This window comes from Acipenser ruthenus, chromosome 1 (genome assembly GCF_902713425.1).
Source record: "Acipenser ruthenus chromosome 1, fAciRut3.2 maternal haplotype, whole genome shotgun sequence".
NCBI lineage: Eukaryota > Metazoa > Chordata > Actinopteri > Acipenseriformes > Acipenseridae > Acipenser > Acipenser ruthenus.
The window spans coordinates 53,058,718-53,077,976 of NC_081189.1; the positions used below are offsets into that span (position 1 = coordinate 53,058,718).

At 39.8% G+C, this 19,259-nt stretch overlaps 1 protein-coding gene across 1 annotated transcript in view; it reads right to left on the reverse strand.

Annotated features, from left to right (window-relative positions):
- LOC117421249 (PDZ and LIM domain protein 5-like) overlaps window positions 1-19,259 on the reverse strand; it is a 134,231-nt gene that overhangs the window by 66,615 nt on the left and 48,357 nt on the right. The window contains exons 4-5 of the mRNA XM_059026137.1: window positions 1,884-1,920; window positions 726-1,183 (exon numbers count right to left, since the gene is read on the reverse strand). Of these exons, the coding sequence (XP_058882120.1) occupies window positions 726-1,183; window positions 1,884-1,920 (495 nt within the window). The remainder of the gene's footprint in view (window positions 1-725; window positions 1,184-1,883; window positions 1,921-19,259) is intronic.

Here is a 19,259-nt window from a genome sequence, read left to right on the forward strand (position 1 = left end):
CCCAGTTGGAGATCTACATGATGGATGTTTACTGCTCAGTTTAAATCAACTGGAGTTTTTGTGATTTAAGTGAGCATGTGATTTAGCCCAGCACACCATTGCTAACTTTTGAAAACAGTACTGTGCAACAGTTTTACATCAACATTGATCTGATAGCCAGGAAATATGTACATTTACAGCACACTGCATTTGAAAGTAAATTATCTGGTAATTTCTGACCTGTCATGCTTTTTATTTGTGGTACAGTGGAAAACATGTGCTTCTTGTTTGTTTGATGGAATTAAAAGTGTGGCTTGGTATACTGTACTGTATGTATAATATAGTTCTTGTCACAAATAGTCAGCATATACTGAGGATGAAGGAACTCAGAATCATGTTCTTATTTTATGCTTTATTGCTTTACCTTGCTGCTTACTCATTTAACCAAATTGTCCCCTGTGGAGTCACTCTGTTGATTTAATAGACAAGTCATTTCTTGGTGCCAACAAATATGCAACAGCTATGAATGACTGGCAAGCTGGGGAAGTTCTCCATTTTCCAAATACAGCAGATAAAGTGAGATTTGCAAAATAATAAAATATTAAGGACTTATTAAATGTATAATATTAAGAAATGTTGGAAAAATTGGCTGCAACATTACTTTAAATCAACAACCAAAGGGATGCTGTGCTAAAGCACTATATACACAAAAACTCACAGCTGAGACAGGCTATAGATCCACCTACCCATTGTGCTGTGCAGCGCCCTTTTGGTTCAGTCCTCTTCTCTGGCCTTCAGCGACCTCGCAGGCGTTGTTGTTGGAGTAGAGATTGATGGGGGTATTATAGACAGAGGGCTGCGGTGGGACATTAACAGATGGTGCTACTGTAACTTTAGCTGCACTGGGTGGGGGCATGTGCCCGTCTAGGATGGGTTTAGCATTTGTAGATGCATATACTGCAGGTGGAGGAGGGGCAGCAGCCGTTGCAAAGGGGGGTGGTGGGGGAGCAGCAAAGGAATGGGGAGTGGAAGCAGGTGTGAACGCTGATGATGCTGATGGAATGGAGGCAGCTTTGGGTGCTGCAGTAGCTCCAAAAGGCCTAGCTGTCTTATTGTAGGCTGCGCTGGGAGCAGGTGTGCTTTTGGGTGCAGTAGGAAGAGGAGATGCAATGGGTACTGGTTTAAATATCTCCTGAGGCTCATCCTAAACAAGAACACAAAGCACACACACACATAACACACATGCAACACACTGCACTGATGCTTCTTTGTAGGCTAAAAATGCAGTCTTCTGACTGGGGTATATATACAGGAAATGATAATCAGTTTTTTAGATTTTACAAATGCCACATATTTTAGTATTTCACACAATATATTGCTAGGAGTATGAGAAAATATTAGCCCAATCACTTTACCATAGCCATTTAGAAGCATCAGTACATCAAATGTATGTGACAAAGCTAAAATGACTGAAGATCAAAAATGTATTTTTTACATGCCTATATTGCACATGCAGAATATTTAGATAGTATGGAACACAAGTGACAATTAAAACATCACGCATATAAAAAATGACTAAACATGTTCATTTCAGTATCAAAATATTAGGCTTCTACATGTATTGCTGAGTTGTAGATCTATAGATACGTGCTATCTACTGTATGTATCTAACTATCACTAACATGAAAAATAGCTTCAACTATAATAATAATTATGTTCACATCTCCCTTGCCGTTTTATGATGTTTACAATCATGTTGAGGAGTTTGGAGGTCTGTTGCTCCAATATTACATTTGAAGCACATTGATGCACCCTGCATAAAAACTCGAGTAAGCCATAAAAAAAGGTTGAAGTCCTTTCTTCTCTCCATTATGTATGTACAGCTTTACAGTAAATGTACATACCTTTGGAACTGAAGCAGGCTTTGTAGCACCAGTAGATCTGGAAAAAGAATAAGAAACAAACAATGTAAATATATTTTTTTCTATACAAGTATAGCAAGACATTGCATCACCATTAAAAATGAATATTCAGGGTACATAGTTGAATTTGTATTAATTAATAAACTCTGGTATATAAAAGTGAAATAAGAGGACTATATACTAAACTACCTATTTGTAGACATTCTGTCATTATGAGCCATTTAGGACTTTTTTTTTTTATATGGCTGGCTTGAAAACTCTTTATATCAGTAAAACTCTAAATCTAGGCCTTTTTTATGGATTTTTTTGGTATTACTTTTACATAGGAAGTACCCTAAAATAGCTTGTCCAAAGTGAATTTCAAGCATTTCCTAAAAATTTCTCAATCTCCTACCACAATGACGTCAACATCTAACTGAGCAATGAACTACCGAATCGCAATACATTTTAATGGTCTGCTATGACTCTTGGTAATTTTTTTTATTTATTTTTTTAATTGGAAAAATATGAGCTATAATTAGCTTGTTTACAACAGAGTCCAACAGCAGCAAATTACAATCACACACTGCACACTGAATACAAATTTAAAACTCTACACAACTCCATACACATACACAGGGCTTCTTCAGATAATGAAATAACACATTTTTAAACTGACGATGGGAAGTCTCTGATCCCATCAGCAATGCATTCCAGTCTCAAACTGCAGCAAAAGATTTCCTTCCAGTAACACTTTTTACCATCGGTATTTTAAAATATTTGGTTCCACAAACATTTTGTAAGCTGTAAATCATAGGTAAACTCCTGGAATAGATTACTCAAAAAAACAAACAAACAATCTGATTCCAGTGAAAGTTCCTTCTATTAACAGGTGACAACAAGTTTAACCTGGAATACAAGGTACAGTACTCTGAAGAACAAATCTACAAATCCTGTTAAACACTGTTCTTCAGCGACTCCTTACTAACAGTCACATATATCACATCATTGCAGTCCAGAATAGAACACAAAAGTTGCTTAGTAAATTTAAACCTTGATGTAAAATCTAAGCAATGTCGCTGGCCATACAACAATCCGAGTTTTCTCCCAATGTTATTACATATTTATTTTATGTGTATTTCAGATTTAAGAGTTGTATCGATATTGACACCTAAGTATTTTAAAAAAGTATCAACTCTCTCCAAAGGTGTATTTATTACAAGTAACAATAATAGGGGGTGTGCACAGTCTTTTGTTGTATTTACAATAACCTCAAATTTCACAAACATTTTGATCTAATCCTATTTACAACGAGAGCTTCATATTAAACCAATTAATACATTAATTAATTTACCAGGTCCTAACAGATACAACACTAGGATCATTACAAAAACAGTAAAATATCGTCTTATGGCACGTAAGTGTGCTACCAAAGGTGTTTAAAATTATGAGCTTGAATGTCACTTTTACAAATGCAATGCGTGTTTGGGGGTTGTCTTTCTTTTAGTTTTGATTGTAATGAATATCTCCATATAATAGGGAAATAAAGCAGGTCTCTGTCAAGCTGTATTTGTTGATAAATTCACCCTTTAGTCAGCTAGACAACGAATCACACCTTGGGAGACATACTAGCAAATATTCAGCAGAAAACATCTCTGCAGGCTGCTTTGCAGATTCTATTAAAGTCGCCACCTACTCTAGCTTCCTTAAGTGGAACATTGTTAATTACAGTAGCTCCATTAAGTGGTCTGTGAAGTAAGAAGCCAACTCAGGAAATGCCCTAGATCAGTGGTTCTCAAACTTTCTGGACCATGCCTCCCTTCCTCTTGTCTGTGGTACTTGACGTCTGCTTTTCCACTTTCGGGGACCTTTTCACTGTCTTCTTGTGTAAAATAGGAACACTCCAACAACAGATAGGGTGTAAAACAGGATGATGCCTGTGTATTTATTTACATGCAAAAACTACAGAACCAAAACAAAAGCCTAACTCCTCCAAGGAGTGCTAACAAATACATATACTTATCAAGTATTAAATACCTTTTTTATATATATTTTCCAGGCCTGTCCCCCCACAGGCTTCCACCAGGCCTTAGTCTTCATTTGGACCTCTCTACCCAGAGGCAGACCTGCTATTTTACACACCTGCTTAAAACAGGCAGGCGTCCCTCATTACCTTTTAGAGCCAGGTGTTTCCCATCCTGGTTAATTCCAAGCCCGTGGCATCCTGAACCTCAAGGACTACACCTTTCCTCCCACTACTCTGCCATATACAGTGTCAGCACTCTGATATATGACACTCAGATACACGTCAGTCGCGTTTTACCGTCCTTGTATTAAGAAACAAATCAATTCCTATTATATATATATATTGTGGAAGGGTGGGGGAATTCACGGACACGGGAGACAGAAGATTGTACTTAAACACCGCACAGGTGCCCAGTTTTATTTATTTTCTTTTTGGTTTATTTTAGCCTGAAGAGGGCGCTGTTGTCCGTGGCCTGTATATTGGCAACGGTAATCAAGACCACAGGGTTACCAACACAGGTACAGTCAGGTTCATGCTGGCGCACTCATAGGTGCTCAAATAATAATGAAAACCAAAGGCGAAATGAAAAGGGAAAATAAAACACAGTAATAAAACTACAAAACAAAAGTGCTAATTATGCAGTGCCTCCACTGCCATTATGCCAGTCAGCTTGGGTCTCCATCCAACGCTTTGCTATGCACTATACAATGGGGTGGCCAAGGTTCCCCTATCACTACGCACGTCCCCTTGGGTACGTAACCATCTATTTTAATTATCGTTTTCTTTCTTTAAGACTGGCCTGTTTTTGTTCTCTTGCTCCCACCACTGGCGTTACTGCCTGGTGTTTTGTGTACGCTCGCCTCCTCAGCTAGCATCACTGGGTTTCCCCGGTCATGGCCACCCGAATGCATAACCAAGCGCAGTACTTATGGGCTGAGCAATCCCCCAAGGCCTGCCTCTCAGCCACTCAGAGAGAGGGAAAGCCAACACACCCTCTTCCCCACCTCTCTGTGTCACCGCCATGACTGACAGGCGGATCTTACGAGGCTGCTGCCCTCTTCCTACAGAACCATGCATGCGCCAGACATACCCTCCCCCTCAGAATGGCACCACCGGTCCATTCGAAAATCCTACACCCCCATGCCTTCCAGAGAGAAAAAAGTCTGCATTTTGATGCAGTTTCCCTGCTCAGTGGACTACCCTGAAGGCATAGGGCTGCAGGGCCAAGTACCACCGTGGGATTCTTGCATTGTTATCCTTCATTCGGTGAAGCCATGCTAAGGGGGCATAATCTGTAACCAGGGTGAAGTGTTGCCCCAGGAGGTAGTACCAGAGTGACTCGACTGACCATTTTACTGTGAGACACTCCTTCTTGATGGTACTATAGTTTTTATCACGAAGAAGGAGCTTCCTGCTGATATACAGGACCAGGTGCTTGCTTCCCTGCACCTCCTGAGACAACACTGCCCCGAGACCCTTCTCTGACGCATCCGTCTGCAGGGTGAAACTCCTACTGAAATCAGGACTGCATAGCACTGACTTGCTGCACAGCCTTCGCTTCAGAGAGAGAAAGGCCCTCTGACACGGCTCCGTCCACTGAACCGTATCTGGGGCAGCCTTCCGGGTGAGGTCTGTCAAGGGAGCAGCAAGCGTGGCGAAGCTTAGGATGAACTTCCTATAACAGCTCGCTAGTCCCAAGAAAGCGTGCACCTGGGTTTTGGTCGTAGGGACCAGCCAATCAGCCAAGGCTTTCACCTTGGCAATCAGCAGTCTGATCTGGCCACTCCCTACTCGATACCCCAAATACTCAGACTCACTCTTCCCAATGGCACATTTCTTTGGGTTAGCAGTGAGCCCAGCCTCCCGCAAGGACTGCAGTACCGCTGCTACCTTACACAGACGACTCGGCCAATCCTCACTGTGGATAACCACGTCATCTATGTAAGCAGTGGCGTACTGCTGATGGGGCTGCAAAATGTGATCCATCATCTGCTGGAAAGTGGCTGGTGCTCCATGCAACCCAAAGGGCATGGTCCTAAATTGGTACAACCCGAAGGGAGTCAAAAACGCTGTCCTCTCTCTGGATTCCGGGATCAGGGGTATCTGCCAGTACCCCTTCGTTAAATCCAGTGTTGTCATAAAATGAGCTGTGCCTAGACGCTCCAGCAACTCATCTACCCGGCGCACAGGATAAGCATCAAACTTCAATTTTTCATTAACTCGCCTGAAGTCAATGCAAAACCAAGTTGACCCATCCAGTTTATCCACTAAAACAATTGGACTGTTCCAGTCACTTTGGGACTCCTCTATTACACCCAGTCTGAGCATCTTGTCAATTTCCACCTTTAATACCTACCATTTGTGTTCAGGTACGTGGTACGGCCTCTGGCGAACTGGCACCCCCGGCTCAACTTCAATGTGATGGTGCACTACTCAAGCCTGACATTTCTATGTTGGTGTCAGATTATCTGCAACCTGTACTGATCTTGTTTTCACCAACACAGAAAGATCAGGTCCCAGGTCTGTGACGTCATCTGCTTGTGCCACTAACAAAGCCTCCTGTTGCAACCAGGGCTTCAAGAGGTTTACATGATAAATGTGCTTTTCTCTCAGTTGTTCCGGCTGGCAGATCTCATAATCCACCATCCCAATCTGGCGTGTAACCTCAAAAGGTCCTTGCCACTTCGCCAGAAATTTAAACTCAGAGCTGGCCTATAATAGAAGCACTTTATCCCCTGGCTGAAAAGTGCGTAACCAGGCTCCTCTGTTATATTGAGTCTCCTGTCTGCATTGAGCCTGCTGCAAATTGTCATGCGCCCATTTTCCCACAGACTCAAGACATTTGCGCAGGTCCAACACATACCGGACAGTATTGGTCAAATTGTCCTCCTGCTCCTCCCACATCTCTCTGACCAGATCAAGTACACCCCGAGGTCTCAGCCCATACAGCAGCTCAAATGGTGCAAACCCTGTAGAAGCCTGAGGTACCTCTCTGATAGAAAAGAGAAGGGGAGGAATCAGCTGGTCTCAGTAGCGCACGTCACTATTAATAAATCTGCACAACATGCTTTTAAGGGTCTTATTAAAACGCTCCACAAGACTGAGGATCCAAGGATGGTAAACCGAGGTCCTAATGGTCTTAATCCCAGAGAGTTTACATGTTCCGCGGACTAGCCGGGACATAAAGTCAGTGCCTTGGTCGGTCATTATTTCCTTGGGGATCCCCACCCGGGAGAAAACCTTCTCAAGCTCGTTGGCAACAGATTTAGCAGACGCAGATCGGAGGGGAATGGCCTCTGGATAACGCGTAGCGTAATCCAAAATGACCAATAGTTGAGTGTATCCTGCTGCACTCCTTTCTAGCGGTCCAACTATATCTACTCCAATACGCTCAAACGGAGCTTCCACTAGTGGCAATGGCACCAATGGGGCTCGTGGGACGGCTCTAGGGCTGGCCTTCTGACACTCCCCACAGTGTTCGCAAAAATGCCTGAAGTCACCATCCAGCCCCAGCCAATAGAACCGTGTCATGAGCCTCGCTTTGGTCTAGTTCCTTCCCAAATGACCAGATAGGGGAATAGCATGAGCAAGCCACAACAAATCCTCCTTAAAGGGCTGAAGGATGAGCAACTGGTAACGCACTCCCCCCTCTGGGGTAATTTTTCAACACGGTACAATAGATCTCAATTAATTTAAAAGTGAGGGTACGTGGCGGAGCTTCTGGGCTCAACCACCCGACCATTAACCACAGCTGCTTGGTCTGCCCAGCACGTCATCACGCCCTTGCTCAAGTCGAAAGTTACGGGAGCGAGCTAAAAAATCAGCTCTAATGGCTTCTAGCTTGGGTCGATCTTGCGTAAGTCTGGTCAAGACATCACAGTATTTACTGCCGTCCAAAAGTTCTGCAGTGGCGTCATTTCCCGCAAACACTTCTTGCACAACCGGAAAATGCTGGATTTTCTTCTGCAGCTGTTGCACCCAATAATCCAACTTTGATTTGAAAGCCTTCACAGCACTAATCATGTCTGCAATTGTTTTTTTTTTCCTTGCAATTCACAGTTCTGTCTGTTTCAATTCTCTGTGACAGCAGTTAAAAATGCCAAACAAGCAACCAACACACTGTCAGTCAGCTGTGCACAACTTTCGTTTCTTGACACCAAGAAAGTTGTAATTTTTGATACGAGAAAGAAATCGGAGCAGTACTCTCCCTCTGCTAAGCCACATTATTTCAGAGTGAAGCAAAAGATCGGCACTCTCAGCGGAAATTTCACCGAGTAGCTGTGGCAAAGTGGTAAAGACGTGCAGGTGTGTGCAGTGCAGAGCGGAGTAATCACACGGACAATGTTTGTACAGGTGCAAGGGTGTTTATTTAATTTGATAAATGTCCAGAGCCTTAAGGCAAACCTGTAAATAATGACAATGTTGGAAGTGGTACAGCGGCGTGTATCACTTCAGTTTGTAATCCCACGGGTTTGACCCGTAACCCAAAGTCCCGTTCCGTCACCCACACAAAACACAAAACACAGACACAATTAGACAGTGTGTGATTCTAGTGCTAGTGGTGAAAACAAAGACAGTTCCTGTAGTGGAAAAGGTGCGTGGTGAAGTCCGGGTTTTTGCTGGCCTGCGGCTGCAGCTCCGGATCGTGCTTAGTAATCTTTAGTGAGAAAACAACACACAAGACACACAGTGTTAATACACAGACACGAAACACTCACAGTTTATTTTTTAATACGGGCTCCTTCTCGGTTATGTAATTTTAACCATTTGCAAAGGAACAGATCACTCAAGCCATGCCCCCTATTTATACCCTTGCCCATGACCCCGAGGTTAACGAGCACATCCGCTCCTCCAGTCCTCGGATGCCACGCCGCTTACCGTCCGGGTCAATGAGTTTGGGTGCCGTGGCTCCGCCCCCTTCCTAAATGACCGACTTCCATCTACCCTACGGAATAAATTGTCGTGCCATTTAATTAAGGGTACTCTGTTCGTCGTGCACCATGCCCTCACAGGTCGAGAGGGAGATCTAACACCAAGAATCATTCGATCTCTGTCACAGTAGCGTTTGAAACTGACTGTGTTGTAGGTCTCTGGTTCGAATGGAGTTAACTATTTTTACAACAGGAGTCATAACGTGGTCAAATCCCATTACTTTGCTGTAAAGTCCCTGCTGATGTAAAATACAGTGGTAGTTGTGCAACATGCTGAAGCCCATGTGACATGCAGTCATTGTGGGGGCTCCATCCGTTGTTACTGACACAAGCTTTTCAAGCGGTATGTTCTTTCTAGCAAAATCATTTTTAACCTCATTATAGATATCTAGCCCTCTGGTTTTAGTTTTTAATGGCAATAATGTCAAAAACTCTTCTTTCATGCTAATGTCCTCAAACACCATTCAAACAAATACAGCCGGCTGAGCAGTGTCGCTCGAGTCAGATTCATCACACTGTATTCAAAACCACTGACAACAACATAAATCCCGGTCTAACTGTTCACAGACATCTTCAGATAATGCTGATACTCTCCTTGCCACAGTGCTAGCTCCCAGTTGCACGTCAGTTATAACGATTCGGCCATAACTGTTATTGCACCCTTTACCAATGCACCGTCTGTAATTACTGTCTTGTTTTTTGGTAGAAAGTAAGCAACTTGGAAAGAGGCTTCTGTAACAGCATTTGCTTTTTTCACTGTTTTGGTAAAAAAAAGAAAAAAGAAAAAAAGACTGCTGTTTCCACAAAGTTGCCTTTAGTTCACTAACTTTTTTGACTCTGCGATTGCTTCCTGCAGGAAATGTATCTTTATGTACTGTTGCATAGTGTCTCTCAACATTGCTCTTTTTTCAAACTGCAACTCCTGCACCACAAATCAGACAAATCACTTGTCTTTCACTCTTGTAAGCAAAAACTCATTTTCCCACTCTTTGTGGAAATAGTATGTTTGTCTCTTTTTGGACGGACCTACTTCTGCATCCATGAATCAATTTAATACATAAAATAACTGCGTGTGTATTCCAACTTGGTAACTAATCATAAGATTCCAAAACTGCAGATAGGCCTGTATTGTTTACTATGAAGTAACAAACACACACACACACACATTATACATATGTGTGTGTGTGTGTAGTTCAATACTGTCCTTTCAGCTATGTATTTTTGACTTTATCTTTGTGTTTCCTTAAAAAACAGACAAGGGTTGGAACAGGCGAAAAAGAAATAATCAGATATGCATCACACTCTTTTAACCGTCACTGAAGTCAAAATTGTATAGGTCGGATATGTGTGTGATGACTGTACATATATAAAACATCACGCAACACTAGCTGACAAACAGTGATCTCTATATATACACGTGAAGCTGCCGGTGCTGCTTAAGATGCTGCTTCAGCTACATCATTCCACCTTGCAAAAGAAATAACTTGTATAGTGATCAACGTTTTATTTTTCTAATGCAATCCTAGTTTTGTTATGTGGAATGTAATAAGAGAAATAAAACAGAGTAAATATTGCTGTTTTTTTCATTGTACAACGTCCCGTTTTCCACTTTTATTTTATTTGTTTATTCAAGTTAAAAAGTCATGTTATTACTTCATGAAAATGTGTCTATGACCCTTTGTTTATTGCAAAGACATGACAGTGGCAGAGATTATTTTCAAAAATGAGTTGTCTACTTTATGTTTTTACCTGAAATACACACAAGATGTAGCTACTGTTTGGCATCCTTTGTTTTGTAATTAACTCACAAGGATAAAGTAAGGCGTTTCTTAATTCTGGGATATTTTTGCAACTTTAATACAGTGTTGCATATACAAGTCTTAATAATTGGGCATTTCAAATTGGGGAGAAAATAATAAAAACTAATTGGCAACGACTAAATTATTAAAAAAACAAAAACAAAAAAAACATACAATTCTTTAGCATAAATTAAAATAAAAAAAACAACAATGAAAAACAGTGCATGCACATCACAGAAATTAGGAACGGAATTGGGCATTTTGGGAATGGAATTTAGCAAAATTCTGCAGTGTTGTCTTTTTTTCCTTGTAACTTTGTTTGTTGTTGCACTACACCCAGCCAAGTTCAGTTAATTCATCATGTGACTTCACTCACTCAAAATGGTGGCTGCACCAACGAAGAAAAAAATGCAATGTTTTCAGTAAAAGACAGCTAAAACATTTTTTGATTATCTATATGAGGATGGCGGGATACTGTTGTGCAAGTTTTTTTTGTCATTCGCACGTAGCGAACAAGAAAGCAAAAAAGACGACAACAATGGCAAAGCACTGCATTCTTCTATGCTAAAAAACGTAGACCTAAGGTACTGCACAGAAGACGGGGCTTTCCCGAAGTAAGTTAAATTAATTGAGTATTGAATTATTGTTTCCTTTCTTTCTGTCCCCTCTATTTGCCTTTAATAAAGCTTTAATTAGCAATGTTGAACCATGACAGTTTCTTAAAATTTATTTTATGATGATGAAGAAACAACCTCAAAGCAATTTAAGCTATACATTCATAAAAGGAAATGGATTGCTTTACTGTGTAAAGAGGATATAGTCATTACACTACACTACACACCGCTTGTTTCATAAAGTCTGTCTGGAGACACACCAACCTCTTGTTAATCTTAGCAAATAACAAGAATGCAGAATTAGCAAAGAAACAATTATGAGGATTAATTATGTGTTTACATTAAAAGGGCGGCTATTTAAAATTACAATTGCGTGATACAGAGCAATGAACCTGCTGTGCAGCTACGAGTCAGTGAATACGCCTTTTTTTAATCAAATAGTTTAATATTTTATCCTGGTTATGGTAATGCCAGTAAAAATGTAAACTTTTGTGGAGTACTGTAAATATGCAAGTGATGTCTATAAACATTATGACATGTTTGAGTGTCTTCAGGTATTGTATTTCCTATTACAGCAACAAGAGTCAACAGGCCAACAAATACTTTTCATATTATACGGTCAATATAAGGATTTGACAATATTTCCAACAGGAAGTTTTGGCTGAAAACTCAAGTTTGTTGATACATTTCTAAGAACTGTCTAGACCAATCTCTCCAAGAAAACTGCTTCATAATAGCAGCAGGAAACAAATGGTGCTTCACAAAGACATAATGGAAGCAAAGAAGCTGTAACACAGCACGTCATGGAAAGACACTCATCAGTGCATATACTATGTTGGGTTTATACACTCTAATGTACAAACTATTTTTAGCAACACTATACAATGAAGGAATGCATTTTTCTATTTTATTGTTACACTCTAAGGATAAATATGAGCATTCCATTCATAACTGCCTGATGACATAAATGACAAAGATTGCAATTTGAGTACAATATGCAGTTAATTCAAGCCAGTCACTTTTTGGTTCACTTACTAGCGGGCTAGTTCCACAAGCCTTAAAAACTATTATTACCCAGAGATCATTGTAATATAATCCTTTTTGGCACCAAAGTCAGCGTCCCTCCTCCATAAAAACTTCATGTCATTATAGATCAATGTTCAAATTTTGAAAATAAAACAGTAAAGGAAAAAAGGGGGATGTAGGGTGGAATATAGGTAGGGACTTAAAACATGGCTGCAGAATGTTCCCGTTGTTCTAAGACAGCAGATTCCCCAGTTAGACTGCCTTGATGATGGTGGCGAGTGATACCATCTTGAATTTTTCTGAAAGGAAGTATTTGTTCAGGCCCTGAGGTCTAGAATGGGTCTGAAACTCCCGTTCTTTTTCTGAATTAAAAAGTACCGAGTAGTGGCACTACCTTTGTGAAGATGAGGGGACCTATTATATGGCACGGGAAAGGAGCATGGAATTGATTTGCTCTTAGAGGAAGACTTCCTGTGGAAGTGACCAGTCCATCCGTGTTGCCCGTTGATGGTGGTTGAGACCAGAACGGTTAAAATACCCCCTTACTGGAGGATGCACCTCTTCCTGCTGCTGAGCAGGACCTGATAGCCTGCCTTGTCTCCATGTGGGAGAGGGAATCCTTAACCTGTACCAAAGTCAAGATCCCCCTCAAAGGGCAACTCCAATAGCTTGGCTTGTGTGTCTGCAGTTACTGTAGATATCTTCATTTGAAGGCACCTCCTCGTAGAGAAAACATTAGCCACAGCCCTGGTGTTGATGTCAATAGCGTCACATGCAGGCTGTAGTTGAATCTTAGACACATTCTTACCCTCTTCTGCAAGCTGTATAGCCAGTTCCATGTTCTCCGGGGTAGGTGTCTGCAGGGCGGCAGACGGCTCGTTCCACAGTTTGTGTTGATACTTGGCGGCATACACCTGATAGATGTTGATGCGCATGCTGCAGGTGACAGCGTTATAGTTCTCTCAGGAAGGTATCTACCTTCTTGTTAAGGACATTCTGTGTATTCCAGACAGTTGCACAAGGGCTGTGGTCCTTTCTTAGTCTCAAGGGGGCGCTAACCCACTTCTAACACCAGTGTGACCGTGGTCAAGGCTGGTTACCACCAAGATAGGAGATATGTGGTTTAGCGCAGAAGCACACTTTTATTAAACAAAAATAAAAGGTTTAAAAACAAACAAATCAATAATACAAACAAAAGAAACCTCGTACCCAAGCAATGCTATCATGCAATAGCTGCGAGCACAGCCTGCTACTCTCAGCTCTACCTTCCCAAATAAAGGGTCTGGCTCCCTTTAAATACCATGTGGCTGGGGCTTGATTGACCATCAATTAATCGATCAAGTCCCAGCCACATTCTACCAAACTTATTTACACATGCACCAACTTTATTTACACATGCACCAAACCACACTATTTACATGCAGGGCTTTTGCCCTGTCACACTAGTCTTATGTGCACAGTTCACAGCCTACCTCTGTAAAGCGCTTTATGATGGTCCACTATGAAAGGCGCTATATAAAAATAGATATTATTATTATTATTATTTATAATATATTATGTAAGTTTGCACTGCACACCCTCCTATCTTTTCAGTACAAAATGCTTTAATTCACTCTCATATTATACCTGTAGTTTTCAGTTACGCTAAAAACTATGGTGCAAAATATCTGAATTTGAAATTATAAAGTGAAATATTAATGTACTTTTGAAAACAAATTGTTCGAAGACACTATTTCATTTTCTGCTGAATTAATAAAATAAGGCTGCTAAGTGAAAGGAATTTTTTTAATTTATTTTAATTTATTTATTTTTTTACATTTTCACACAGGCCTATTTACTCTCCAGCACTACTTGTATGTGTTTGAATGGACAGCTGTCACACGAATGACAATGATGTTTTGAGTTGTGACTGTTAAAACATTTAGCGACCAGTCACTATGACAGGCAGCAGTTTTTCCTAGCAGAAATGTTAACACTAACCAGACTAGCACTTGTGTAATCATTATATTTCAGTTATAAGTGGTGGAGCCTAATGGTTTAAACCTCAGACATATTTAACCTTAGGCATTATTCTGACTCCTCCAGACATCCTTTAATAAAGCTCTTAGATGGGTGGTTCACAAATTGTTCTAATCGACTGGATTTAAACCTTTATAAGCAAAGAGGAAAAATCTTTGAAATTCTCTATTTATAGAACCAGTCAGCCTTCCACTTCCATTGTTATTGTACTGCACTAATACCAGGGTTGATATCTTTAAGATCACTTATATACTAATATGCTATTCTAAATCTGGAATCCCCATACATTCATTAAAGCTTCGTATACATTGAGAAAGTACATTTCTTCAGCAAATTCAGGTGGTTAAACATAGGTACTTGGCCCTAGGTACTTGGCACATGTTTCAAGTGTGTAAATTAAAGTAGCTTCACGGATGGTTATCAATGTATTTACAAAGGTTTAATTTCCCAATTTATTCAGGTCCTAAACTTAACCACCTCAAGTGAAGCGATACTTAAAGAAGCAGACAAGGACCAAGATCAATGCTTTTTGTAGGGAGTGATTTGGTCTGTTTCAAATAACTGATTCCAGAATGGCTTAAAAGATGTTATATCTCGAAATGTTTTAAATAGTGACTATTTTAACTCATTGTGCATGTGACGGTTGATATCACAACCTCAGTAACAGATGAATGTCCATACAAAGGTTGTCAAGAGCTACCATAGCTATAGTAGCAGCTACTCCTGATGAACAGCAAAGCACTTCCCCTCACTCTACCATTAGCCAAATTAGAAGTACCAGTTAATTATGTTGAGGGAGTAGGACCACGTGCAAAATAAAGTAGGAAAAGATTCCCAAGTACAGCATGGCATTGTGATATCCACATATAATTAATAGACAGTATTAATCATATGGTAAATATTATGAGAACAGGAAGAGGTTGTTATTCTGAATCCCCAGTGTTGTCATGCTTCTTGCTGCTGTGCTCCTTTCATAGCGAGCTTTGCTTGAAATACACAAAGACAAACAGTTAAATTCCCAAATATAGAAATTATTCATCACAGTCTCAGGTTTTCAGCAAATGATCAAACATTCATCTGTGATGGAATGAAGGCAGGTAGATTAGTTACCTTGACAAATGAGATTCATTTTACAGTACAGAGAACTGGAAAGCCTTACAGTCAAATAATTGAATTTAGCCAGTTTCCCTTGTTCAACATAAATCACAAAATTCTAGTTTTAGTTCATTGGGTCCTTTATAAAATATGCAAAGCACCCAAAACAATTGTTTGTTGCAGAACTAATATACAGACCGTTGTGCGTTTGAACTTACATGACCTACATTTGCTAAAGAATGTCTTTAGCAAGTTTCAACATTGAATGTGACATGTGACATACAGACGAACACATGCCTTCAGCTCTGAATCCAAACAAGCACTGCAGGATTGGGGCTGGTAAAAAGAACACTCAAGTAGTTGAAACTGATTTGTTGAAAATAGCAGCAAAACATATGCTGTGCAAAAGGCTGTCTAGCTCATGTTTATAGAAACACCTATTTTATTGTTTGTTTTGCTATTTTTCATAAACCAACCTGGTATGCCCTCCAATTATAATTTACTATGTATGACGGATGAGACAAGTTACCTTGATGATGCACAAACACAGGAAGGGTGTCGACAGCAAAAGTAATAAAATCCAAACCATGAAGGCAGGAACGAAGGAATGCTTTTGTATTAAGTTTCTCTTAGCTGAATCTTCCATAATGGGCAAAAGCATGTCTTTCATGTTTAGCTTAAGAATATTACATAAAATTATAAGGATTAAAGTTGTATTAAAATAACATTTAAGAATATTTTTCTAGTAGCAAAACTTACAAAGTTTATGGGAACCAATGCAACTATTTCAAACATACTTTTCATGTAGTGCTGTATTTTTGGTTAAAAGGGACAGGTTATAAATATTTTTTATACAAAACTAGCAATACAACAGTAAGAGAAATAAAACAAAATAGCTTTTTTATGATAGTGTAAAGGCCAGGACACACATACTCGGCACAATGCCGTCGGCTATCTGGCAGCATTGCCAACCAATATTGTTGGCACAGACCAGAGCGATATAATACCGCAGTATTGCTGAGCGGTGCCGCTCGAATCAAACCCAGAGCAATTTTTTTCCAGATGCCGTGTGGTATCGTTGATGGATTAACCAATCACAGCCTAGTGCTAACAACACATGCTTGACAGGAAAAATCATGAATGACAAACTGTTGTCTATGAAGGTGTCCACGCACACTGAAGTGTTTGATCCCTCCCATTATTATTATTATTATTATTATTATTATTATTATTATTATGTGTTTATTTAGCAGACGCCTTTACCCAAGGCGACTTACAGAGACTAGGGTGTGTAAACTATGAATCAGCTGTAGAGTCACTTACAACTACGTCTCACCCGAAAGACGGTGCACAAGGAGGTTAAGTGACTTGCTCAGGGTCACACAATGAGTCAGTGGCTGAGGTGGGATTTGAACCAGGGACCTCCTGGTTACAAGCCCATTTCTTTAACAACTGGACCACACAGCCTCCCATACTTTCTAGAAGGATGCTGAGATGAATGCAAACAATCTGGGAAGCCATAGAAGCAACAATTGGACAGGCAGGTCAGTATTCTATACATACATACTCCTGATAAGCGTCCTTCATGTAGCCTCAGCAAACGCTAAACAAAAATAGCTATTCCCTCATAGTATCAAATGATACTGTTATCCCTTTTTGCCCATTTTTATCATTTATGTAGGTCACTACTATTTTTACTAAATAAGTGGATGAGAATGTAAAACAATTGTATTATTTCAGTGATAGTAGTCTACTTGCTATCAGCAACATTGTATGTATGTATGTATGTATGTATGTTTGTTTCTTTGCCAAGTTGATCGCTCATTTGATACACCTGCATATAGATGACAGAAAAACAACTTTGATATACAAACAAGTGTTTTTATTTAGTAGATTAAATGGGGGGCATTACAGGTATGACCAAAAGGTTTGCATCACCCTATAGAATTAACAGATTTTGCTTCATAAAGCAAAATGAAACCTGCAGAATAATGTTAACATATTGAATTACACACCGCGTTGTAGTTTTCCAAATACTTAATGAAAAACTGACATTTTAAAATGTGACATTTCGAAATGCAACATGAAATACTGTACTACTATTATGTTCATATAGTTTATTTTTATTATGTCTCAATCCTAAAATTCTAGGTCATGCAAAATGTTTGGCCCTAGCTGTACATTATATTCGAGTACATTGCCTACTGTGTGGTACTGACAACTACCATTCCATTTTTATATAATATTGTAGAAGAAAATCGTGTAGTGCATACCAATCATGTGTGCCTGGTTGAGGAATAAGCAGTAATACACCACAAAAATGCCCAGCGTCGCGTATTTGTGTTATGGCTTTTTGGTGTAATACTGTAATACTGTTATTTTGGCAACATGGTAATGTACTGCTGTACAGACAACCTTGTATTTCAAGGATGGGATGCAATGCTATTTGAAATAGGGTCTATTCAACTGCTTTTAAAAGCATTTGTTACATACTATGTACCAAGGTAATGCAAATCAAACATGAAACACCTTTACTGTATTTCTCTATGAAAATAATAATTAGGAATGCTGGTTTCATCAGAACTGGATCAGCAGATCAAGAAATATGTTAAAAGTGACACAGGCTTCTGTAGAGAAATGACCTAAACCAAAAATACAGTGTGGAGTGAAGCCCTACATAAAAGGGGTATATATAGTGGGTTGTACCTCATGAAACCAAACAGCCAATAGCCACACCAACCTTACTGTTTGCACAAGTCCAAAAATGGAAACTTGAGTACTTTTCACAGTTTCACTTGAACCAAAACCCGTAATTTGTATTGCAAGCAGTTGCAACCCATACAGTTTCACATTTTTCTTTCCACTAAATGAATTACTCCCTGCCAGAAGAAAACTAAAAAGGCACATACCGTACATCATAATGATGTACGCTCTGCCCACAATAAAGTAGGCATTTTACAAGAACAGATTACTGCAAGTTTTATTTGCGAATACTTATATCTATAATTAGAGGAGTATAATTGCTATTCATAAGATTAGATTGCTGCTGAAATGTGGCATTTAGTCAGACAGATATGCAAAGGCAGACAAATCACAAAACATCATTAAGCCATGGTTACTGAATAAAATGTACTTTGAACTGTCGTGCTCGAAATATCATGTCAGTGCTTGTTTTGACACAAAAAAATATTCAGTTTAAAGTTACCAAACTGTGGGATCTGGGTGACCTCTTTGATGTTTGTGCATTTAAAACTAATTCATGTCTAAACTAGAATGAGGAGTAATTTACCATCTTTTTCAACACAAATAACAGATCTGTAATTGAAAATGCAAAACACAAACCCATATATCCTTATACATAACACCTCTATTTGTTTTTAGCATAGTCACACCAGTCCTTAAAATATAGCTGCCTTTTGGTTCTCTCAAAATTGTGCTAAAAGTAACATTAAAAGAAAAACAACTGTGTGTACCAAGAGGAGTTTGGATAATTGAGCATTTATACTTATCACAAAGATATCCCTCACTTTGAATTATCTATGGTTTCAGATAACAGCAACTGTATTATGTATAGATATATATTTTTTAATAACTGAAGCAACCAGTGCATTTAACCTCTAGTTATCTTGTCTTGTAAGTATGTGGTTTTATTGAAAAAGTGACGGGGGAGGTCTGTGCTGACTATCTGGCGCATGCGTGGTTCTGCAGGAAGGGGGCAGCAGCCTCGTAAGATCCGCCTGTCAATCATGGCAATGACACCGAGAGGTTGGGAGGAAGTTGTGTTGGCTTTCCCTCTCTCTCTAGTTGAGAGGCGGGCCTTGGGGGGTTGCTTGGCCCATAAGAACTGCGCTTGGTTGTGCATTTGGATG